General features: G+C 43.6%; 1 protein-coding gene across 1 annotated transcript in view; it reads left to right on the plus strand.

Moving 5' to 3' along the window:
* cacul1 (CDK2 associated cullin domain 1) overlaps window positions 1–26376 on the plus strand; it is a 113307-nt gene that overhangs the window by 5057 nt on the left and 81874 nt on the right. The window contains exon 2 of the mRNA XM_078565189.1: window positions 22389–22515. Coding sequence (XP_078421315.1) covers window positions 22389–22515 — 127 coding nt within the window. The remainder of the gene's footprint in view (window positions 1–22388; window positions 22516–26376) is intronic.

The following is a 26376-nucleotide window of genomic DNA, read 5'->3' on the forward strand; positions in this document are numbered from 1 at the left end:
TGACTGAGACTTGGCTAAAAGAAGGACAGGATCGGCAGCCCAACATTCCTGTTTATAGGGTATTCAGACGAGATAGAGAGGAGGATAGAAGAGGAGGGGGTGTCGCAATATTGATAAAGGAATCAATTATAGCAGTGAGGAGGAATGATATCCTGGAAGGATCATCAAATGAGGCCATGTTGGGTAGAAGTAAAAAAACACCAAAGGGGCAAACACGCTGTTAGGTGTTTACTGTAGGCCCTCAAACAGTCAGGGAGAGATAGTGGATCAAATATGTAATCAAATTTCAGAGAAGTGTAAGAATATTAAGGCAGTAATAGGGGATTTTAACTACCCAAATATTAACTGGGATAGTTTTAGTGTGCTAGGTAGGGAGGGTGCAAAATTTTTAAGTTGCATCCAGGAGAACATTTTTAGTCAGTACGTAGAAAGCCCAATAAGGGAGGGGGCAGTTCTGAACCTAATGTTCGGAAATGAGGCCGGGCAGGTGGAAGGTGTATCAATAGGGGAGCATTTTGGAGATCGTGACCATTAACTATTTAGGATAGTTATGGAAAAGGATAAGGTTGGGCTGGGATAAGATGAGATACGATTTGGCCCTAGTGGACTGGGAGCAGCTACTTGCAGGTAAAACTGTCAGAGCAATGGGAGGCATTCAAGGAGGAAATAGCCAGAGTACAGGGCAAATATGCTCCCGTAAAGACAAAGGGAGGGACCAATTCTGGAGAACCCTGCATGTCAAGGGACATAAAGGTTAGGATTAAGAAAAAAAAGAGGCTTATGGCGGATACCGAGGGCTCAATATGGCGGATACCGAGGGCTCAATATGGCGGATACCGAGGGCTCAATATGGCGGATACCGAGGGCTCAATATGGCGGATACCGAGGGCTCAATATGGCGGATACCGAGGGCTCAATATGGCGGATACCGAGGGCTCAATATGGCGGATACCGAGGGCTCAATATGGCAGAGCCCCTAAAAGAGTATAAAAAATGCAGGGGTGAACTTAAAAAGGAAACTCGGAAAGCTAAGAGAGTGCATGAGAAAGCATTGGTAGGTAGAATAAAGGAAAACCCAAAGGGATTTTTTAAATATATAAAGAGGAAGATATAAGCGAGAGAAAGAGTAAGGCCAATTAGGGACCATAGAGGTAATCTGTGTGTGGACCTGGAAGACGTGGGTACAGTCCTCAAGAATATTTTGCGTCGATCTTCACAATGGAAAAGGACGAATCAGGTATAGACATCAAGATGGAGGACTGTGAAATATTAGAGGAAACTAACATAGAGAGAAGAGGGACTAGCGGCCTTGAAAGTGGATAAATCCGCAGGCCCAGATGAGATGTATCCCAGGCTGTTGAGGGAGACAAGGGAAGAGATATCAGGGGCTCTGGCAGTAATTTTCAAATCCTCTCTGGCCGCAGGTGAGGTGCCAGAGGACTGGAGGGCTGCTAACACTGCCCCATTATTATAACAGGGAGAAAGGGATAAACCAGGAAATTTCAGGCCAGTCAGCCTAACCTCAGTGGTGGGGAAGCTACTATAAAGAATTTTGAGGGACAGAATACGTCTACACTTGGAGAGACATGGATTAATCAGGGATAGTCAGCATGGATTTGTTAAGGGAAGGTCGTATTTGACAAGTTTGATTGAATCTTTTGAGGAAGTAACCAGGAGTGTTGATGAGGGTAATGCATTTGATGTGGTCTACATGAACTTTAGCAAGGCTTTTGATAAGATCCCTCATGGCAGACTGGTCAAGAAAGTAAGAGCCCTTGGGATCCAAGGCAAAGTGATATGTTGGATCCAAAATTGGCTGAGAGGCAGGAAGCAGAGGGTGATGGTAGAGGGATGAAGTCTGTTTCCACAAGGGTTCCGCAGGGCTCGTTGCTGGGGCCCTTGCTGTTTGTGGTGTACATAAATGATTTGTGCTTAAATGTAGGGGGTATGATCAACAAGTTCCCATATGACATGAAAATCGGTAGGATGGTAAATAGTGAGGAGGATGGTAAATAGTGAGGGTCAATGGACTGGTCAGGTGGGCAGAGCAGTGGCAAATGGAGTTCAACCAGAAAAGTGTGAGGTAATGGACTTGGGGAGGGCAAACAAGGCAAAGGGTTACACTATGAATTGTAGGACCCTGGAAAGTACTGAAGATCAGAGGAACCTTGGTGTGCATACCCATAGACCCCTGAAGGTAGCAGGGTAGGTAGATAAGGTGGTTAAGAAGGCATATGGGATACTTGCCTTCATTAGCCGAAGCATAGAATACAGAGCAGGGAGATTGTGCTGGAACTGTATAAAACGCCAGTTGGGCCACAACTGGAGTACTGTGTGCAGTTCTGGTCACCACATTATAGGAAGGATATGATTGCACAGGAGAGGGTGCAGAGGAGATTTACCAGGATGCTGCCTGGGCTGGAGGGTCTGAGCTATGAAGAAAGATTGGATAGGCTGGGGTTGTTTTCATTGGAGCAGTGAAGGTTGAGAGGAGACCTGATAGAGGTGTATAAGATTATGAGGGACATAGACATAGGAAGGCACTTTTTTCCATTAGTAGAGGAGTGAATAACCAGGGGTCATGGATTTAAGGTAAGGTAGAAGACTAAGATGGGAGTTGAAGAGAAATTTTTTCACCGAGAGGGTGGTTGGAGTCTGGAACTCACTGCCTGAAAACATGGTCGAGTCAGAAATTCTCATAACATTTAAGAAGCATTTAGATTTTCACTTACGTTGCCATAGCCTCTAGGGCTATGGGCCAAGCGCTGGAAAATGGGATTAGTGTAGTCAGATCTTTGTTGACCGGCGTGGGCGCCATGGGCTGAATGGCCTTCTTCTGTCCTGTAAACGCCTGAGTCTATTTTTGGGTCCAGCTCACTCTTCCAGGATTATCCAAGGTTTCTTTTCTTTATTGCAAACCGTCTTCTTAAATCCTCTTCCCTGCCTCCTCCACTCCCACCTCCAACAAGAGCAGCTCATAGATTTCTTTGCCAGTAAGTTTGAGACCATCTGATCAGCTGCCTGGGATTACACAGAATTACGTAGGATATACGGCACAGAACAGCCCTTCAGCCCAATCAGCCCAAGCTGGTGTTTGTGCTCCACTCGAGCCTTCTCCTATTGTCTGATGAATAGAAATTTCCCCTAACTACATATTGATAAGATCAAAACCATTGCCTGTGGGCCCTACCACAAACTCCATTCCCTGGGCTGACTCCATCCTTCTTCTTGCAACTGACCCAGAAATTTTGCAAACTTGGTGTCAGATATGGCCCCGAGATGAGCTTCTGACCATATATCCACCCCATCACCAAGACTGCCTATTTCCATCTCTGCAGTAGAGCCCAACTTTGCAGCTGCCTTGACTCATTTGCTGAAATCTCTCATCCTGTGCACTTGGACTAGTATTTCCATATGTGGTTTGGTGCAAAGTCTTGTTTGATAATGCTCCTGTGAAGCACCTTGGGAAGTTTTACTACATTAGAAGTGCTATATAAATACAAGTTCCTATTTTTGTTGCTGTAATAACCTCATGACTGGATAAATGTAATCTGTTAAGCATGAACCAATGAGCAATATTTCATCAAGGCTACATTCGTACATCTTTACATGCTTACTGGTACAATATTTTTTAATAGTGTGTGTTTGTACATGTAGATGTATTTTCACTTCAAATGGAGTACCTGGACAGAGACTATCTATGTGAGTTGGTATGTAATGACAACTTGTAACAGGTGATGTTAGAATGTGTGTAGTTTTCATACTTTCATTGGTTGTCTGCCTTATTGCTTAATTTGTTATTGTGGTTGCTCCGTAAATATTTGTTAATTGTGCAGTGATTTATTGTTGGACAACACCAGATGAATGTGAAATTGTTGTTTTTGTTTTAAAAAGTTCAACGTGCATTTGGTTAGAACAATGTGTACATCTAGAGTTCAGAAGATAAAGAAGACTATGTAGTTGGTAATGGCCTTCAAAATTAAAGCGACTTGCATTTTTGTCGTGTTTTAAACGTAGAAAAATGGCACACGGTGATTATAGAAACATAATCAGAAAATATTAACATCGAGCCAATGAAAGAGGATGGATGACAAAAAGCTTGGTCAAGGAGGTAGTTTTTAAGCTGAGACTTAAAAGAAGTGAGAGAGCTTTAGGGAAGAGTTTGCGTTTTTGGAGCCTGGGGTTTTGATAAATGAAACAGACTTTCTCATGTTACTCTTGCTCTTTCCCACATATTCTGTGTATTAGATAGGCATTTACTGTGCACAGTATAACACACTTCATTTGAAATTTCGAGAATGAAAATAGGATGTACTTTCAGGCAGTTTGATTTTTATCCCATAGATTGTGGTCATGGCTAGCATTGCTGGTGCTCAATAGGTGTCCAGTTAATTTAATCATCGCTCTGTAAAAAAGATGAGAAGAAAATACGATTGAAAAGGTCTGTATGCTTTCATATTAGTTTATATTAATGTGAAACATTAATCCCTTTGATTCAAGCAAAAAGATTCCATAATAACCTGGAAACTATGCTTCAAAAAAAAGGATGTTTGTGGCCACTTTGATTTACATGTGGGTATTATATGTGTGTTTGGAGCTGTCTGAGAGGGTAACTTTTTAAAACTTTATCTTGTCACTCAGTGGCAGAAAGAAATTTGAATGTGGAAGTTATGACATATGAAGATTACTTTTTACAGAAAAAACTGTGTAAACTTAAGCTCATCTTCATGACAATAGATTTATTTCAAATAGTGACTTTTAATCCGCTGGCTGGAAACTTGGACCTGAACTTTTACGAAGAGACTTTTAAAAGCAACAGGCTGAAAACGAAGACTGGGAATCGCAGCCAAAAAAATGTCTGCCCCAATTGCATTACTATGCAGTCCACATTCCACTTATTGGGACAGAGATGCCAATGCCGGCGGTGAAAGACCACTCCTAGAGACAGTAAACCCTTGAGGAATGCGAAAGACCTTATCTCCGCTGCCACTAACAAGACATGAAGACAAGAAGAGAAGTTCCTGATATTCAACTGTTGGAGATGGCACATTAAATCTAATCACTCGGACCATGAGACAACGGCTAAGATAACTTTAAGCTAATCAAGCTACCTTTTGGAATACACGAACAATAGCCTTATTTGAATTCTTTCCCCCCTTTGACAGTGGAGAGAGCAAGTCATGTGACCAGCAAACCCCCCTTTTGTGTATTTGAAAAAAAATACATTTTTGCAGATGGTTGATGCTGAGATGCTGATGAACTGAGGACAAGCAGCTGAAGCTGTTGAGCCTTGCTCTCTCTCCACCCTTCCTCGCCAGCTTTGAGTCCTGTTTGCTGATCAAGACCAACCAGAGGCATACGTACTGCAAACTGAGACCTTTTAAAACAGAAATTCTCCTCAACACCACTGTCTCCAGAGGAACAACTCAATTAACCAGCTGCAACTTTAAATTGAAACGTCAGGACCACTGAAAGAGTGTCTGACCAGCCATGCCTATGCTGCCTCTTTGAAAGATACACAATTAGTTCCCCTCCCCTGACTTTTCCCCATAGCCCTGTCACTTTTTTCCCTTTTCAAGTATTTACCCAATTACCTTTTGAAAGTTCTGATTAAATCTGCTTCCAGCACCCTTTCAGGCAGTGAGTTCCAGGTCACCATGATTTGTGCAATTTTTCCCTTCCTGTTGCCTTGTGTTCTTTTGTCAGTTACTTTGGTTACTGAGCCATCTTCTAGTGGAAAATTTGTTTAATTTTCTCTGTGAAAACACTTGTGAATTTGAATGCCTCTATTTACTGTCCTCTTCACCTTCTCTGCTGTAAGGAGAGCAGCCACAGTTTTTCTAATCCCTGTATGTAACTGCAGTCTTTCATGCCTGGTACCATTTTGTTAAATCCCCTCACCACCCTCTCTATGGCCATGATATCCTTCCGAAAGCAATAATTTTCAACCTGGCAATAATTTTCAATACCTCTCTGGCCACAGGAGAGGTGCCAGAGGACTGGAGGACAGCCAATGTGGTACCGTTATTCAAGAAGGGAGGAAGGGATAAACCAGGGAACTACAGGCCAGTCAGTCTAACCTCAGTGGTGGGGGAGCCATTGGAAGCAATTCTGAGGGACAGAATTAATCTACACTTGGAGAGGCAGGGATTAATCAAGGACAGTCAGCATGGTTTTGTTAAAGGGAGGTCATGTCTGACCAATTTGATTGAATTTTTCGAAGAGGTAACCAGGTGTGTAGATGAGGGCAATGCATTTGACGTAGTCTACTTGGACTTCAGCAAGGCTTTTGATAAGGTCCCGCATGGGAGACTGATGAGGAAGGTAAGAGCCCATGGGATCCAAGGCAATTTGGCAAATTGGATCCAGAATTGGCTGAATGGCAGGAAGCAGAGGGTGATGGTCAAGGAGTGTTTTTGTGACTGGATGCCTGTGTCCAATGGGGTTCCACAGGGATTGGTGTTGGGTCCCTTGCTGTTTGTGGTATATGTAAACGATTTAGACTTGAAGGTAGGAGGGTTGATCAGTAAGTTCGCGAATGACACGAAAATTGTTGGGGTGGTAAATAGTAAGGAGGATAGCCTTAGATTACAGGAGGATATAGACGGGCTGGTCAGATGGGCTGATCAGTGGCAAATGGAATTTAATCCGGATAAGTGAGGTGATGCACTTGGTCAGGACAAACAAGGCACGGAAATGCACAATGAATGGTAGGACCCTGGGAAGTACCGAGGATCAGAGGGACCTTGGTGTGCATGTCCACTGGTCCCTTAAGGTAGCAGGACAGGTAGATAAGGTGGTTAGGAAGGCATATGGGATACTTGCCTTTATTAGCCGATGCATAGAATATAAGAGCAGGGAGGTTATGCTGGAACTGTATAAAATCTGGTTAGGCCACAGCTGGAGTATTGTGTATAGTTCTGGAATCTGCATTATAGGAAGCATTTTATTGCATTGGAGAGAGTGCAGAGGAGATTTACCAAGATGTTGCCTGGGCTGGAGAGTTTTAGTTATGAGGAGAGATTTGATAGACTGAAGCAGAGGAGATTGAGGGGGGACATGATTGAGGTGTACAAAATTATGAGGGGCATAGATAGGGTAGACAGGAAGGAACTTTTCTCCATGGTGGAGGGATCAATAACCAGGGGGCATAGATTTAAGGTAAGGGGCAGGAGGTTTAGAGGGGATGTGAGGAAGAATTTTTTTTCACCCAGAGGGTGGTGGGAATCTGGAACTCACTGCCTGAAAGGGTGGTAGAGGCAGAAACCCTCAAAATATTTAAGAAGTATTTGGATGTGCACTTGCAATGCCATGGCTTACAAGGCTATGGGCCTAGTGCTGGAAAATGGGATTAGAACAGTTAGGTACTTGTTTGACCAGCGCAGACTTGATGGGCCGAAGGGCTTTTTTCTGTGTTGAAGACCTCTGACTCTATGACTAAAACGTTGTACCCAAGTCCAGCTTGTGCCTAACCAGTGTTTTAAGAGTTAGCACAACTTTCTGACTTGTAAGCTTTACACGTCTATTTATAAAACCAAGATCCTATATTTTATATTTCCAACATTTTTAAAGTTCCCAATATGTGTTTGGTGGAGCTTGAATAAAGGTAGACTATGTTGTGGAGTAATTTTGAATTTTGAATAATTTTGTGGAAGTGTCTTAATATTGATAGTTTAACCTAGATTTGCATGCGACTCTATATGCCTGTTTTCTAGCCATTTTTGCCGAATTCATGTGGAATCATACAGGTTATTAATTCACTATGGGATAACTCAGGTTGGAATAAACTATGATGGTGATGGCCTGGTTTCAGTTCGCCAAAAGCTTGATTTGTGTGCTGGACCTTTTATCCCTACGGTATTTCACTGTTATTGAGATTTTGTCAATTGTCAGTAACCAACTAAGATTAATTCCTACAGCTTGCTTTTGGACGATTGGTGGCTAAATATCATAAGTGAATAAAATAGTGACCCTCGGGCATCATTGGATTTTCAACGTTGGGTCATTTAGGAATGGGAAAATTTAGTTGGGATTTAATGAGCCCTGTCCCTTTTCACAGTTCAACTGTCTATCCACCTTCCCAAGATATCCCTCAATCCTTTCTTTTGCACCAGGAACACAGCAAATACCAACCTCTGGGTGAAAACATTCCACCTTATATTGTTGACTTCCTAATTTTTAGCTTGGATCGCTGTGGAGGCAGTTCACACAAGATCGCTAAGTTAGAAGTAGGCAGAAAGATCGAGAAAACACATGCTTTTCATTTTCAGTTCTGGAAGGAGGTAGGAAAGATAGAGGAATGGGCGCCATGATGGCAAGAAGCTTTTTCTTTATTCATCATGGGATGTGGGAGTTGCTGGCTGTGTGTGCATTTATTGCCCATCCCTAATTGCCCTTGAGAAGGTGGTGGTGAGCTGCTGCCTTGAACTGCTGCATCCCATGTGGTATAGGTACACCCACAGTGCTGTTAGGGAGGGAGTTCCAGGATTTTGACCCAGTGACAATGAAGGAACGGTGATATATTTCCAAGTCAGGATAGTGAGTAGCTTGGAGGGGAACTTCCGGGTGGTGATTATCCCATGTGCCTGCTTTCTAACTGGATGAACTAACATGGGCAAGAAGCTTTTTCTTTATTCATCATAGGATGTGGGAGTTGCTGGCTGTGTGTGCATTTATTGCTCATCCCTAATTGCCCTTGAGAAGGTGGTGGTGAGCTGCTGCCTTGAACTGCTGCATCACATGTGGTATAGGTACACCCACAGTGCTGTTAGGGAGGGAGTTCCAGGATTTTGACCCAGTGACAATGAAGGAACGGCGATATATTTCCAAGTCAGGATAGTGAGACGCCAACTCCAGCATGATGCCACCACCAAACACATCTTCCCTTCACCCCCCCCCCGGCGGCATTCCGTAGGGATTGTTCCCTCCGGGACACCCTGGTCCACTCCTCCATCATCCCCTATTCCTCAACCCCCACCTATGGCACCTCCCCATGCCCATGCAGAAGATGCAACACCTGCCCCTTCACTTCCTCTCTCCTCACCGTCCAAGGGCCCAAACGCTCCTTTCAAGTGAAGCAGCATTTCACTTGCATTTCCCCTAACTTAGTCTACTGCATTCGTTGCTCCCAATGCGGTCTCCTCCACATTGGAGAGACCAAACGCAAACTGGGCGACCGCTTTGCAGAACACCTGCAGTCTGTCCGCAAGAAAGACCCAAACCTCCCTGTTGTTTGCCATTTTAACACTCCACCCTGTTCTCTTGCCCACATGTCTGTCCTTGGCTTGCTGCATTGTTCCAGTGAAGCCCAACGCAAACTGGAGGAACAGCACCTCATCTTCCGACTAGGCACTTTACAGCCTTCCGGACTGAATATTGAATTCAACAACTTTAGATCTTAAACTCCCTCCCCCCATCCCCACCCCGTTTCTTCCCCCTCCCTTTTGTTTTTTTCAATAATTTATATAGATTTTTCTTTTCCTACCTATTTCCATTATTTTTAAATCTACAACTAATACTTTGTCAGTCTTTCCACCCCACCCCCACTAGAGCTGTACCTTGAGTATCCTGCCATCCATTCTTAATTAGCACTTTTCTTAGATAATATCACCACCTTCAACACCTCTTTGATCCTTTTGACTGTGACATCTTTTGATTATCTGCTCCTATCACTGCTTGCTTGTCCCTACAACCACCCCACCCTCAACTTCTCTCCCTCTGCCCCCCACCTTAAACCATCTTATATTTCACCCCTCTCCTAACTATACTCAGTTCTGTTGAAGGGTCATGTGGACTCGAAACGTCGACTCTTTTCTCCACCGATGCTGCCAGACCTGCTGAGTTTTTCCAGGTAATTCTGTTTTTGTTTTGGATTTCCAACATCCACAGTAGTTTTTTGTTTTTAGATACAAGCAGGAGGCTCTTGAGCTGGAGAGGCACCATGAACCCAGGTCTACCGGCAGCGACGAGGTTGGGATGCCACTGGGAAGTATGAGTGCCGTGCACTGAGGTCACAATGTCTGTCATTGCAATCATTCCACTGTTGACTGTTTATTGAATTCAGCATCCAACATGGGCTTCCCATTTATTATGGAAGGAGGAGCACATCCTGATCCAGGGGCCAGGCAAGCACATTAACAATATCACGACTTCAACTAATCAAATGTCCTTGTTCTTCCTTTCAGCCACACCAGAGCACGCCCAGACTCAGGGGGCAGAGGGACTGTCACTGACCCCTTAGGACGCAGAGGATATAAACACACCCTCTCAGCCAGTCAGGCACCAGCGCAGATACCAGCACCTTAGTGGGGATAAGATCATTGGCTAGTGTCCAGGTTCACACTCGCTTGAGATGCAGGTGGAGGCAGAGAGTGCCCAGGGGTCCAGCAGTCAGAGGACGGAGGGAGACTAGGAACATGCTCAGTCGGTGGCTTGATGATGGGCCTCTGGAGTCGTTCCTCAGGCAGCAGACACTGGAAGTCCAGCAGGGTGTGCGGGAGGATCTGGCGGAGATACACGAGGGAATTTGTGCCATGGTGCCCGTTGTGGAGGAGTCCGTGGGGAGCATGAGCAATGCAATGACCCTCATGGCCGAGCGCACTGCCTCTTCCATGGATAGAGTGGCAATTCTCATGGAGAGGCTCCTCCAGGAGCTGAATCAGGACCTCCTGGGAATGCACTGGGACCTGCAAACCCTCACAGCGGCATTGACCTCAGGTGGTCCCCAGTATCCCAGCTAGGCGACCATCCATCGATGGTGAGCAGGGAGGTCCGAAGCAACCTCAAGTCAGTGCAGCAGCTGCCTGTCGTCTCTGTGGGTTCCTCTCAGGACGCTCTGGATGAGGGCAACAGCTCCTCTGCCCCTCTGCCAGTGACCGTGGCATCCGATTATGCTGCAGTGACTGGGGAGATGCCAGCTGTGGCACTGGCCGTTCCCTCCCAGGCTCCACGGGCCTGAGGACGCCTGCCGAGGTCATCAAGGCCAACAGGACACCAGAGTGAGCAGGCTGTCTCCAATCCCAGTGCCAGCAAGGGGGGAAGCACCTAGACATAGCACCCGGAAACGCAAACGTTAATCCCCTTTGGCACAACACGGGCTTCTCATTGATGGTTTTCTTTTGCCCCTGTATCAGTTGCTTTTCATTCAGCATGCTGCTCAACACCTTTAATACACTTTCATTCCTGTATTCTAGTATGCAATCATTAAATGTTTTAGTTCTCAGCAAGCCTCAGGGTTCTTCATTACTTCTGCAGGTGAAGGGGAACCCATGATGTTATGAGTGACTTGTTTGTCATTAAGCTTTATTGACAAGGCACATAGTTAATGTCCCTAACCAGGCAGATGTTGCTCTCAGGTATCGAGTATGGAGCCTGCAGCCCTGGCATGTGTTGTAGGTCCATCTTTGGTAGGCTAGCTGAAGGATCATTGGATCAAAGCCTCCCGGGTGTCCCTGCCTCCCTGGAGGTTGCCCAGGTCAGTGTCTATTCCCCTCAGTGTTCTCCTGAGCGTGCTCGTCCTCGGGCTCACTACTGGACTCATCATGTGCAGCCAGAGCATCTGCAAACTCTTCCTCCACTGTCCCCCTCCTTTCCAACGCCAGATTGTGGAGAGTGCAGCATGCAACCACTATCAGCGACACACGATCTGGGGGGTACTGGAGTGCGCCCCCTGACCGGTCCAGGCACCGGAAGCGCATTTTGAGAAGACCGATGGCTCTCTCCACCACAGCCCTTGTGGTGCCGTGGCTCCTATTGTACTGCTGCTCAGCTTCTGTTCTTGGATGGCGGAGAGGCGTCATGAGCCACCTTCTGACGGGATAGCCCTTGTCACCCAGCAGCCATCCATCCAGCCGGGCTGGAGCACTGAAGAGCCCCGGCAACTGGGAGTGTCTGAGGATGAAGGTGTCGTGGGAGCTGCCTGGGTACCTTGCACAGACTTGTAGAATCAGCATCCACCGATGCTGCCAGACCTGCTGAGTTTTTCCAGGTAATTCTGTTTTTGTTTTGAACTAACATGGGTCCAAGTTGATTTTGATGATTAGACCTGTATCAATTTTAGTGACTGCCCTTTTATTGTGTAATTTCTCCCAATTGCTCACTACCCTCCTCACCTCAGTTTATATTTTCTTGTCCGATATTTGCTGTTTATGCAGATTACCTGTTTTGCTTGGAAATTTTACTTTCTCACAACATTCACAGATGGGATTTTGGAAATTACATGAAAGAATCATTTTTTTTGTAGCGTTTATATTATGAGCTTTGATTAGGATACATCCAATAATGTGTTTCTAATATCACCAACCATAAAGACCATAAGACATAGGAGCAGAAATTAGGCCATTCGGCCCATCGAGTCTGCTCCGCCATTCAATCATGGCTGATAAGTTTCTCAACCCCATTCTCCCGCCTTCTCCCCGTAACCTTTGATCCCCTTACCAATCAAGAACCTATCTATCTCGGTCTTAAATACACTCAATGACCTGGCCTCCACAGCCTTCTGTGGCAATGAATTCCATAGATTCACCACTCTCTGGCTAAAGAAGTTTCTCCTCATCTCTGTTCTAAAAGGTCTTCCCTTTACTCTGAGGCTGTGCCCTCGGGTCCTAGTCTCTCCTACTAATGGAAACATCTTCCCCATGTCCACTCTATCCAGGCCTTTTCAGTATTCTGTAAGTTTCAATCAGATCCCCCCTCGTCCTTCTAAACTCCATCGAGTATAGACCCAGAGTCCTCAAATGTTCCTCATATGTTAAGCCTTTCATTCCTGGGATCATTCTCGTGAGCCTCCTCTGGACCCTCTCCAAGGCCAGCACATCCTTCCTGAGATACGGGGCCCAAAATTGCTCACAATATTCTAAATGTGGTCTGACCAGAGCCTTATAAAGCCTCAGCAGCACATCCCTGCTTTTATATTCTAGTCCTCTCGAAATAAATGCCAACATTGCATTTGCCTTCCTAACTACCGACTCAACCTGCAAGTTAACCTTAAGAGAATCCTGCACTAGGACTCCCAAGTCCCTTTGCACTCCAGATTTCTGAATTCTCTCCCCATTTAGAAAATAGTCTATGCCTCTATTCTTCCTACCAAAGTGCATGACCTCACACTTCCACACGTTGTATTCCATCTGCCACTTCTTTGCCCATTCTCCTAACCTGTCCAAATCCTTCTGCAGCCTCCCCGCCTCCTCAATACTACCTGTCCCTCCACCTATCTTTGTATCATCTGCAAACTTAGCCAGGATGCCCTCAGTTCCTTCATCTAGATCATTAATGTATAAAGTGAAAAGTTGTGGTCCCATCACTGACCCCTGCAGAACTCCACTAGTCACCAGCCGCCATCCTGAGAAGGACCCCCTTATCCCCACTCTCTGCCTCCTGCCACACAGCCAATCTTCTATCCATGCTAGTACCTTGCCTCTAACACCATGGGCTCTTATCTTACTGAGCAGCCTCCTGTGCGGCACCTTGTCAAAGGCCTTCTGGAAGTCCAACTAGCAGAATATGATAAATTTAGATGCATAATTGTGAATGAGAGAGTGTGGAGGGAATTTGGAACTCAGTGTGTGTGATGTAGGCTAGCATATTTGAGGTTTTGCTTAAAACTATAAACCTTTTCTTTTACAAAGAAAATTGATGGTTCATTATCCGCTAATTTTAAAAGTAATTTTTCTCCCAATTTATTTTATCTGGATTTAAGTAAAACCGTTCTTCTTGGATCCCAAAAACCAGTACTTTCTGTTCCTGCGCTAGATTCAGCTGTGAGATGTCTTTTTTGTTTCTTGATTTCCATCAGACTTCTATTCATTTTTAAAAGGCTGAAAATGAATCTTAAGATTTTCTTTTTTTCTTTACTCTCCAAAGCTAAATTTTGAAAGTTCAGAGCTTGAATGGTAAGGTTAGGAAAATGACCAATGGCTATGAATTAATTCCCACCATCTCCACCATGAGAAAAACTCCAAAGGAAATCCTGCTATATAGCAAAATACTGTGGATGCTGCAACTCTGAAAGTAAAACAGAAAATGCTGGAAACTCTGAGCAGATCTGGCAGCAGCTGTGGAGAGAGAAACAGTTAATGTTTCAAGTTGATGACCAGCTCAGATTAAAGGTTATCAACTTGAAACCTTGGACAGAATTTTATGGTACCCTGTCTGTAGGCGGGCCCTCTAAAATTCCATAGATGGCCTTCCCACTGGATTCTCGCACGCCCCAACCTCTGAAATTTTACGATGGGATGGATGAGGCCTAGGCCGGTCTGCCTGCCTGTCCAAGCCCCAATTAAGGTCCATAAATGGCTAATTAATGAACAGTTAAGGGCCGTTTCCTGCCCAGCCTCAATTTTCAGGCTGGTGGGGGCAGGGAGGAAGCCTAGAAAGTGACCCTACTCTGGCCTTGGATGGGAAGGGGTGGGGGTCTCTGCTAACAGCCTCCTTTCATCTTTGATTCCCCCCACCAAGATCTAGCCTTGCGGGTGCTTCCTCCCCGCAGGCTTCCACAACACCCCCAGCCCCCTCTGTGCAACCCCGCAACCCCCACTCCCCCCAACCCCTCCGGTTTCACCTCCCCTCCCTGCCCTAAGGCCCCCACAATTCCCGGGTGCTGGACTCCTTAAGAGCTCATCTAAATACTTAAGTATTTAGATGAACACTTGAAACACCATAGCATACAGGACTATGGGCCAAGTGCAGGAAAATGGGATTGGAATAGATAGGTGCTTGATGGGCAGCATGGACACAATGGGCCAAAGGGCCTGTTTCTGTGCTGTATAACTCTATGACTCCTGGGACTTAGACTCTGGGAACTGCTTGCCATCCCAGTCTTGTCAACTTCTGGCGCTGCTGGTGGCAGCTCTGTGAGGCAGGACTTCCTCCTGGCTGAAGGGCAGAAATCCTGCCTCCAGCCAATTAACGCTCCTGTTTCTCACTTTCCAGAAGCTGCCCAACCTGCTGAATCTTTCTAGTGTTTTTCGGTTTTTATCCCTGCCATCTAGTGTGGTAGCTGCATGGTGGATCCACCCATGGTTGAAACACAGGCAAACATGTTCTGATTTTTGAAGATAGATATGATATTTTTTTCCTCCTCTGTCATGTTATAGAGAAGCATTTGGCAAACATTTTCCCAGGAAGCATTTTTAGCTACGTTCAAAATCAATTTTCCTGGCTGTTAGCAAAGGGTGTGTGTATCATTCTTTGGAAAAGTGCAGCTCCTGTACTGTTTTGGCCACATATTGAGTTTTTCAAAATACCCTGATTTAATCATGATTGAAGGATATTGTCCACACAATGCAGTGTGACATATTTCAATGGGTCAAAATTGTAGTTCCTGCAGTTCATTTGATAATCTTATTCTACTCCACTTTGCATCTCTAAGTTGTCACTTGTATATTGACATTGTGTACTATCTGCAAAAATAGGGTGACCTGTTTTAAAAGGGGTGCGAAGCAGAGACATAGGGATTCGAATGCACGTATCTTTGAAGGTGGCAGGACGTTGATAATGCATCTTTTTTTTAAAATAGAACATAGGTGAAACTGTGACTTTATAAACAGAGAAAAGAGTACGAAAGTGAGGAAGTTTATGTTAAACCTTTATGAGCCACTGGTTAGGCCCCAACTGGTGTATTGTGTTCAATACTGGGCACCACACTTTCGAAAGGACATCAAGGCCTTGAAGAGAGTGCAGAGGAGATTTACTAGAATTATACCAGGGATGAGGTACCTCATTTATTTGGAGAGGCTAGAGTGTGAGGGAATTTGTATTCCTGGGTTGTTTTCACTGGGGTTTCCAGTCTGAGGTCGAGGACTATAATCCCTGGCATGCCTGGGAGTTCCAGCGCAAACACAGAGCGCAGCAGGAAGACAGGCTGCCCCAGAGTTCCTCTGCTTCTGTGGGGATTGGGCAGTGTGTCTGTGTGGTGGTATGGCGCAAAACAACAACCACGGGACTGGGGTACAGTGCAAAAGTGAGCCCACGTGAGAGGGAGTCGGGGGCAGACGATCAAGAGGGCCTGCTCCAGGCAGCTGCAGTGTTCCATACTGTTGACGGGTCTGTGGCTCAGAGATGCCCCTGGAGCCGTTGGTAGCTTTGTTCTGCTAGGAGTTGGGGCTCAGTGAAGATCGGGAGTAATATTTACTCAGTGCAGCTGAGAAGATTGGAGTTCAGAAAAACTCTAGGGTGGTGCCAGCTCAGTGAAGCTGGCTGTTAGAGTAAAGGGAAGCCCAGGAGTAATGGTGTTCTGCTCAGTGTAGCTAGAGAGCTAGAATCATTTCGGTAATTAGATGCTGGGACACAGCCTCAGGAATCCAATGGGACACAGCCGCAGCAGAAGAGATTGAGCAACTGGGATGGAGCAGTTGTTGAGGGAAATCAGAAACTATATCCTCAAGGAGCTGAAATCCCTCATGAGGAAGGCAGAATTTAAAGGATTTTGTAGCTCACAGCGATCGCTGATGTCTGTGTGAATTGCTGAGAAATTTGTGGGGTCTGTCTTGGATGTGTCTGCCATTCAATGTGCAGTTTGTGGTGTGTTCGACCACAGTTTGCCTGTTAATTCATGTTTACCTCGTTAATTCTGGATGTTAGAATACAAGTTAGATAGTATTGACTGTTTGCTTTGCTGACTTGTGTTACGATCCCAGCTGATGTTAATATTAGACAAGACAGATCCCAGAATGAAAGGTGGCTTGATAGATCCTAACATTTTTTTTGGAACCGTGGAGCAAAGTTACTGAACAAATTCACAGGAGTCTACTGATGAACTTTCAACACAAAAATAAAATATTTATTAAACAAGAAAAATGAACTCTGTTACACCAGACAAAATGGTTGGAAATATCTCAATATAAGCAGAAGAAAATTATTCAAATATTCACGATTCCTTCACCCCAGCTATGTCTTTACAAACACATACAAATTCAGAAAGATGAAACAATTCAATATATCTATCTTATTCTAATATTCAGGGTAAGTATCTTATACGTGTGAACCAACTGGCGAACTGCAGTCAGACACACCACACGCCAAAATAAATAACAGATGTGACCAAAGCAGATTCTATAGATATCTCAACAACCCACCCAGATGCTTATCACACCGGTCTCACTGAAACTCTGTCTTTCTCATGAGGGTTTCCACTCTCCACATTTGAAGAACTTGCCTTAGAATTCTCTTCAAATGTCGCTCCCACTCTGATGGTTTCAACACGGATCCACCTTGAGGGTTTCAATCTCACCTTCCAAGATTCCTTCCCCCTCAATCTTCACGTACAAGCATTCAAGCTTCACCTTCTGAGCACAATTTCAGATCAGGCAGAACACCACTGCTCTCAAAGGGTATATTTGCCACTATGGCCCACAGCACGGAGTCACCAACCTTTAACTGCCCTCTCGGATATTCTGGGCTTCTCTCAAGCCCGCTTTGCTTCAAGTCTGCTCCTTGTAGCTCTCTCTTTAACTTGGAGCCTATTGCTCTCTTCCTTTCTCTCAACTTTACTCAGCAGGATCGGTTTCTGATCTCCTGTCTTTGTCCCTTACCTGGGACTGTCTTCTGGGACCTCTTTCTGATCCCTGTCTTTATCTCTGTCAGGGACCTTCTGGGACCTCTTCCTGTCCTACTTCCTAGAACACCTCTCTGAATGCCGCTCCAGTTCAAGTCACCTGACCTGCAGCTTCTCACCGTTTCACTCCTTTGCTGCTTTTCCTTCTGTGCAGGTGCGCAGGGCTGGTTCCCGGCCTGAAGACAATTAAAATAAACGAGCTGTGCATGTGTGACCATTTCCCCGCAGGCAGATGCACAGAACTCTCAAACCAAGAGAAAAAAGCCTGAACTGCGCACGTGTGGCCCTTTCCTGGCCAGCGTATCCGCATTTCGTCACATTTGTGTAGAGTCTAATTTCTTCTGTTGGTTTAAAACTGTGGAAACTTTATTCTCTTAGTAAGTAACTGGGATTTCAAATTTCATCTACTTTACAAGAGTTACTGGTCACTAACTGGATCGTGATAAAATTTGGGGCTTGGTCTGGGATTGTGACCAGAGAAACCAGCGTTGTTCTCCTTGGGGAAGAGAAGATTAGGGGAGATTTGATGAAGATATTTTAAATTATAAAGAGTTTGTTGGAGTTAATATTTTTTCCACTAGCAGATGATGCTTTAAGCTAATTGGCAAAGAACTAATGCAGAGATGAGGAAAAAAAATGTTTTAAGCAGTGAGTTGTTATGATTCAGAATGCATTGTCTGAAAGGTTGATGGAAGATTTAATAGTAAGGGAATTGAATGTATGCTTGAAAAAGAAAAATGCACAGGGAATTGGGACTAATCAGATTGCTCTTTCAAAGAGCCGTCACAGGCACGATGGACCGAATGGTCTCCTGTGCTGCTGAGTTTGACATTGTGATAGCTGCTGCAAAGTGCGATCTCTGGGCTAATATACAGCACTGTATTGGCCATGGAATTTCTCCAGCATTTGGAAACCTGGTGCTGACCAGAAGAATTGAGGTAATTTCTTTCCTGCTTTCTGTTTATTACCAGTTCAATCTGCTGAAGGTAGGGTCTGGCATAGCCTGTAATTCTGGAACTATGAGTAATTTCACATCTTTGTGCGAAGTAGTGTGAAAGATGTCACACTTAGGTTGAAGTGTCTGAATTAGATATATTTTTTACATTCGAGTTTCAGCATGTAATTCTGTGAATATGGTGACTTTCTTGTATGGACAGTTAACTAAACTCCTTCAGTGGTTGACTGTAAATCCAGCATGTGGTATGGCACTAAGTGAAATAGACTTAAAAAAAAATTGTTTGTTCTAAATTTGTGCTTCTTTAATGGATCTTATTTGATGTTATGATATGATTGCTATAGTTGGCTTCAGTGCCCTTGAGCCAGAGTTATTTATGCCCACTTTTGTAAGGGTTAGTAAATCTGAGCATCGAATGAGAAAAGAATCAAATTTCATGCCTGTTTAGACTTTCAACTTGTGCACCATATAGTCAATTGGGTGTCTCACTGGATGGCTGCTGAGTCATGTTGAGCCAGGGATTTGAGTACAATGGGTTCATGAATTGCAGTCTAAACTCCATTCTTCACATTTGTCTCCTGGATTATCTGACTGGAAATTTTGTGGGATCAAGCCTTATGCAAGACATCACCCGATTATTGTCTGTCAACCTCAATGTGCTCGTGACTGACATAAACTTGATGTCATAGTCCAATTTTAATTTCACTTTGTGTTTGCTTTGTGACAGGACATTGCAGTACCAAATGTATCAAACTAAAATTTGGAGTCTCTTCATGGCCCAATTCTGGGCACAGCACTTTAGGAAGGATGGGAAAGGCTTTGGAGATGGTGCAGAAAAGATTTACAGGAATGGTTCTGGGGATGAGTGCCGGTGCACAAGCTGCGCTCCAGGAGAGCCCGGTCTCATTGGCAGACCTGGATGGCCAGTGTCCAAAGCAACCAATCTGGCGTGTAGACCAGCCCAATTGGCAGGCTACTTGGCCAATGATTGCTCTTGTCCTGAACAGCAACATTCATTGGCTGAGTAGGAGCTGCAGATTCCCCAGTCCCTCCTTTCTTGCTTACCTCGTAGACTTATGTTTGGGCCTTTTTGGGTGCTGCTTTCTTCACTCTTCCAAGTTTAGACCTGACTAGAGGCTGCTGGAGCACAAGGAAAGCCTAGTGCCTCTATATTCAGTTTATCCCCACAAGGCCCTTGGTCTCCTGACCTTGTCTCCAAGACCTCCCTCAGTTGATGGTGTCTGTGGACCCTAGCCCTTCCCTTCCTGACCTCTCCTTAACCCCTCCAATGATAGTGTGTCCCTGACCCTGGCTTCCCCTGTCTGAGTATGTGAGAGTGAGTGTGCGTGTGTATGAGAGTGAACCAGATGCTTATGCTCATTCTTGCGCTCGTGTACTCTTGGGAGTGTGCGCCACCAGGGCCTTTTATTAGTTCGCTGTCCTGCTTGGCACTTTCTAATGTTCAATTTTATTAATTACTCCTTTCTTAAATTGTCAATTTATTGTTTTGATATTGCTTTCTTTTGCTCAGTAAGCTTTATGTTTTCTTCATACATTCTTTTTTTAAAAATTCATGTTCAATGTTGTGCCAAACCAGATCTTGGGCAGCGGCTGCTGGGTTTCTTGCTGAAGGAGATTGAGAGGCTCACAGTCTGATTGTGTTTGGAGGGCTGGCGAAAGGGTTTTTTTTTGCTCCAATAGGAACGAAAAGTATTGGAAATGCTCAGCATGTCTGATGACATCTGTGCAGAGAGAGGTCAGTGATCCTTTGTCAGAACTAGTGCAGATTGTGGACCAGAAGCGTTGATTCTGTTTCTCTCTCCGCAGAAGCTGTCTGGCCCACTGAGCATTTCCAGCATTTCCTATTTATATTTCAGATTCCCAGATCTGCAGTACTCTCCTATTATATGCTCTATGCTGGGCATTGTAAGTGTGGTTAGTTTAATTTGAAATGCGAAAATATTTATCACACTATGCAAAGTGTAATTTTTCTGTTGGTAAAGTCCACCTGTTTGGACAGAAATAGCACATGATTGCAGGTGAATAGGTTGGTGCTAATTTACTGGAAGGTTTTTGTCATTTTTAAACTTGTAAGTGAAACCGGGCGTCATGCACCAATGAAATGTATCACCGTTAGCTCAAGATATCCTCATTTCTACATGGGCTTGTTTGCGGTGCTTGTGAGGTTTAAATATTTTGCATGTTGCTGTCTGGATATTGCATAGGGCTAGGTTCAAAAAAGTGGAGCTGGTTACATAATATGAATGACCATGTTGTCCGACAAAGCCATGGTTGTAAAGTGTATCATACTGAAACCTGAGCTTCTGAAGGGCTTTATAACTAGAGGCAAAGACAACAAAAGCAAAGAAGTTTTGCCGAACCTGTATAAAATTGTCCACCCCCACTGTGACTATGCTTCCCAATTCTGGGCGCAGGAAGAATGTGAGGGGGAGGGTTAAATGGTTGGCGAGGTTGGGGGTACCTTGTGGTGGATAAGGGACCTGGAAACTGGAGAAGCACCAGGGCCTATGTTCTCTCTCCCTGGCCCTCTAAGGGACTTCAGTTAGGTGAATAGACTAGAGAAGTTGGGGTTGTTCTCCTTAGAAAAGGAAAGGTTGAAAGGAGATTTGATTGGGGTGTTCAAAATCATCAGGGATCCAGACAGAGTAGATAGAGAGAGATTGCTCCTATTGGCAGAAGAATCATGAACCTGAGGGTATAGATTTAAGGTGTTTGGCAAAAGAACTGATGACGACATTAGGAAGCACTTTATTTTTATGCAGCGAGCACTGGAATGCACTGCCTGAGAGTGTGATGGGGGCAGATTCAATCATGGATTTTAAAAGCAAATTGGATAAACACCTGAAGGAAAAAAAATTGCAGCGTCATGGGAAAGGGCAGGGGAGTGGTACTAGCTAAATTGCTCTTGGAGAGCTGGCACAGACTCAACAAACCGAATGGCCCCCTTCTGTGCTGTAACCATTTTATGATTCTATGATTCATTTGTTCATGGTGAAAATAAATCTGAGGTCACAACATTATGTTCACTTAACAGCTGTTTCCCATTTGGCACCATTTATGGTGTCTGTTTTTGAATGTTTATTTATCTATTGAGCAATAGATGGACGGATGGTATGAGATTGCCCTTGATGTACAAATAAGACCTTTGACAATTAACAAAGGTAACCAGTGCTTTAGGTTTACTTTCATGCAGCTTCCCTTTTGTTTAAAAAAAACAATTCATCCATTGCCAGGTACATCCTGTACCAGAGATCCATTCTTGATCATCAACACAGGTAGGTGGTCTACTGTTTAAGTGGTAATTTTCTGAGATGGGAGAGGGTATTAGAAAGGAATGGAGCACTTATCTTTTATGCACAAATACTCTGACTGGAATTAGCTGTGTAGGGATTCTTTGATGGCAATCTGCATCCGTTCTAGTTGTCCAATTTGTTGGACCTTAAGCTCTGCAGCTGATATTTTCTTATAATCGTAATTAAGATTACATAACATTTTTTAATAAAACCTATCAGAAAATGCCTTAAAAACATGATGCAGCAATTGCAATGTTTGCAAGAGGAAGTGATGTTTTGCTTCAGACTAGAACGATAAACAATGAATTAAAATTGAAGTGTTATATAGTAATGAGAGTATTTCTTTATTATCTTTGCTATCACTGGAGCCAAACCACCCGTGTGCGACTTTCCTGTCTACCACCGATCCAGATTGCAGCCATATTTGTTAAGCTTGGGAGACCCATTAATTACTGGCCATCCCAAGAACTAGGAAAGATTACAAAAGCATTTCTTGCGACTCCTTGAATTTCTTTAAGTCTGTGTTTAATTTGGTAAATTGTGCTTTTATTTTTAATGTTTTGTTTAGTGATGAATGTTATAACAACTGAAGATTACCAGCGTACTTATTGGCCGAAACTGGACAGTGCCATTGATCAGCTTTTGACACAGTCTCCTGGAGATTGCATCCCTATATCTTACGAACAAATCTACAGGTGAGAGAGCAGAGAATTTTGGTCATCGACAATACCACGATTAAAATAAATGATCAGCATTTAATCAGTTTACTTTGTGAAAGTCATGCTTGTGATGCCTTATTTTACAATGAAGGTCCAAAGTGTAATTTGTGACGTTTAAGAGACCCACTAGTATCTAGTTCCCACCGGGAACTAGAAAAGATTACAAAAAGCTTGTTCCCAAATGGCCATAGGAAAGTAGCTTTTTTGCATTTTATTTGCTCTTGAAATTTTATGTAATAACTTGCCCCCCACCCCCCCCATGCCACCTTCTGGTGTATTCCTCTGGCAGTTGTGTTCTTCTTTATTCTGGATTGGTTCCCAGGCCAGTCTGAAATCCGAACCCTCCATTAAAATGGAGTGGAGCTGATGATATATGCTGTATGCACTCCGCTTATTTCCTGTATAAATCGGAACTCATATACACAATATTCTTGATCGGTGGAGTGTTTTTTTCAATCAACCTTTTCTGAGAGCCCATCTCACTTTGCCCACATGACTCATCTGAGCTGCTCAGATTTCATAATCATAAAACAGTCTCAAATCAAACTTCAATTTGAACAATAACAAAAATCTACCAATTATAACAAAGGATGACAACTGAACCGGCCAAATCGTTCAAATTGTAAGATTGTAAAACAAAAATGGAAAGAATATTTGAACTTTTCCCTATTTGTCTGCATAACGATAGTGAAAGCTTTTCAAAAGTAATCTATTAGATGTCGGTGCTTTGGAATATCCCGAGTGATTTATTGAAGTGTTATGTAAACAAAGGATACTTTCATTATTCACCTTATTCATAATATTGTTTCAACTCCTGCTTCAAATCTAGTTTTGTGAAGCAATGTCCTGCGGTGTAACACCTTGCCTACAAAGTTTCATGTGGACCCTGGGATTTGCAAAAATGGAACAGATAAAATTGAATAGGTAGTTAAATTAAAATCATAAAGAATAATAAAAGCCAAAGCCACAGTTTTACAATTTCTGTGGAAGTATGTAATTCAAACTCAAAAATACAGGTTCACTCCCAGAATGTTGTTTAATAGCACAGTTTGAATTGTTGAATCACCGTAAATCATTGGTTCTGATTAATTGCATTTTAAATTATGTAAAACACTGAATCATCTGACCCACTGTGGCCAATGGCATGGAACATCTGAGTTGCTTATTGCTCATCACACTCAGGATGCCATACGATTTCATATGCAATTTTTGTTACACTTGTAAATAATTGATTTAATTGTGCTTTCATAAAGCTTGACCTGAACATGTAGTTTGGTATTCATGAAGTTTCAATGAATCACAGCCAAACAATAGGGAGTTTACTAATCAGCTGGTAGAAAACAGAAATGAAATCAAATGATTATTGATTATTTTCCTCAACTATTATAATCAAATTGGTCCGTTAGCAAAATCCTCAGTTTTTTTAAACCAAAGATGTCTTCATCAAGATCCTAAGAAATAGGAGCAGGAGTAACGCATTTGGCCCATCGAGCCTGCTCTGCCATTCAACAAGATCTATAGCTGATCTGATTGTAACCTTAATTCTACTTTCCCTGTCTGTCCCAATAACCCTTGACTCCCTTGTATATCAAAAATCTAATTCAGCCTAAAGTGTATTCAATGATCCAGCCTCCACTGCTGTCTGTGGAAGAGAATTCCAAAGACTAACAAGCCTCTCGGAGCAGAAATTCCTCCTCATCTCTGTCTTAAATGGGAGACCCCTTATTTTTAAACTGTGCCCCCTAGATCTAGATTCCCCCTTGAGGGGAACCATCCTCTCAGCATCTACCCTGTCAAAGTGCCTCTCAACCTTATGTTTCAATAAGATCACTCCTCCTTTTTCTAAACTCCAATGAGTTTAGGCTAAACCTGCTCAACTTTTCCTCATAAGGCAGCAACTTCACCCCAGGCATCAGCCTAGTGGACCATTTAGGAACTACTTCCAATGTAAGTATATGTCTCCTTAAGTAAGGAGACCAATGCTGTACACAGTACTCCTAGATGTGGTCTTACCAATACCCTGTACGCTTTTTGCAAGACTTCCCTCTTATATACTCTGTCCCTTTGCAATAAAGGCCAACATTTCAATTGGTTTCTTAATTACATGCTGTACCTGCATGCTAACCTTTTGTGATTCATGTACAAGGACACCCAGATTCCTCTGTACTTCTGCACTGCAGTATTCTGCAGTGTCTCTCCATTTAAATAATAATCTACTTTTCTATTCTTCCTGACAACGTGGACAACCTCACAAATTGCTTTCCTACCTATCTTTGTATCATTACCAAATCTGGCTACAATACAATCAGTCCCTTCATCCAAGTTGAGGCCCAGTACTGATCCCTGGGGCTCTCCACTCATTACAGTTCGGCAACTTGAAAATGATTCATTGATCCTGACTCTGTTTGCTGTTTATTAGCCAATCCTCTATCCATGCTAATATATCACCTCCCAACACCAAGAACTCTTATCTTGTGCAGTGACCTTTTATGTGGCAGCTCGAATGCCTTTTGGAAATCTCAATACACTATCCCTTTATCTACCCTGCTTATTACGTATTCAAAGAGCTCTAATTGGTCAATACTGTCAGGGGCCTATAAACCACTCCCACCAGTGACTTCCCTTTTCTATTTCGTATCTCCACCAAAACTGATTCTACGTTTTGATCCTTCAAACCAAGATCATTTCTCACAATTGCACTGATCTCGTCTGTTAATAACAGAGCTACCCCACTTCCTTTTCCTTTTTTCCTGTGCTTCCAAAGTGTCAAACACCTTTGAATGTTCAGGTCCCAGGTGTGGTCACTTTGCAACCATGTCTCTAACGACTGTCATATCAGACTCATTTATTTCTATTTGTGCTATCAATTCATCCATCTTGTTATGTGTGTTGTGTGCATTCAGATAAAGAGCCTTTAATTCTGACTTTTTACCATTTTCCCAACTCTAATCTCAGTTGCTGCCACATTCTTGTGTTTGTACACTTTGTCCCTTCCTGTCACATTCTGGTTATCATTACTTGTATTGCTACCCTGTACTATTGCCTTGCCCTTCCTTAAATAATTCCAGATTTTTTTTGACTATCCTTTCACCCATCATTTTGGTTTCCTACTCAGTTCAATATTGGAAATGAAGTTTGTGACATGCAGTACACAACAAAAAATGCAACTTACAAGAAAATGATTAGATACAACTATAGAACCAACAGAGGCTTGTGCCTGTTGGAAGCCTGAGCATTGAAATTTACAGGTTCCCAGACACAACTGTTGACAAAAACAAGTCTGAACAGGATACAACTCTTGGTATACACCAGTATGTTCAATTTGTGCAATACTTTGATTGCCAGCAAGATTGGTTGGTCAGATTGTGCTCTCCTTGTTTTTAGAAGGGGGAGAAACAGCTTAGATACTCTGTTATCCAAAAAAAAATAGGGGCCTACAAGATAAAAATCCAGTTTTCATAGAGTATGTTATGACAAACCATGTATATACAGTATTTGAGTTGTTTGTGTAATTTATGTTTATAATCGCAATGATGCTTTTATTCCCTGTTTTAAGACAGCTGCCTCCTGCTCCTGCTCCTCCATCCATTCTTTTTGCTTTTTGGCAGAAATACCATTTAGTTTATTTTTGTTGCTATCAATTTGTTGGCCCAGGCATAGTTAGGTGGCATCCCAGCCTGTCCCGTCTCTCCCCCCACGCCCCCCCCCCCCCCCGCCACTCCGCTACTCCTTTCTCTGCTTTTTTTTCCATTACGCTTGATCAGCAGTTGAACACATTAATACTGCCCTATCTCCTACTGAAGAGAAAACAAGTGTCTGGGGAAGACTTGGGCAGGA

This window comes from Cetorhinus maximus, chromosome 20 (genome assembly GCF_964194155.1).
Source record: "Cetorhinus maximus chromosome 20, sCetMax3.hap1.1, whole genome shotgun sequence".
Taxonomy (NCBI): Eukaryota; Metazoa; Chordata; class Chondrichthyes; order Lamniformes; family Cetorhinidae; genus Cetorhinus; species Cetorhinus maximus.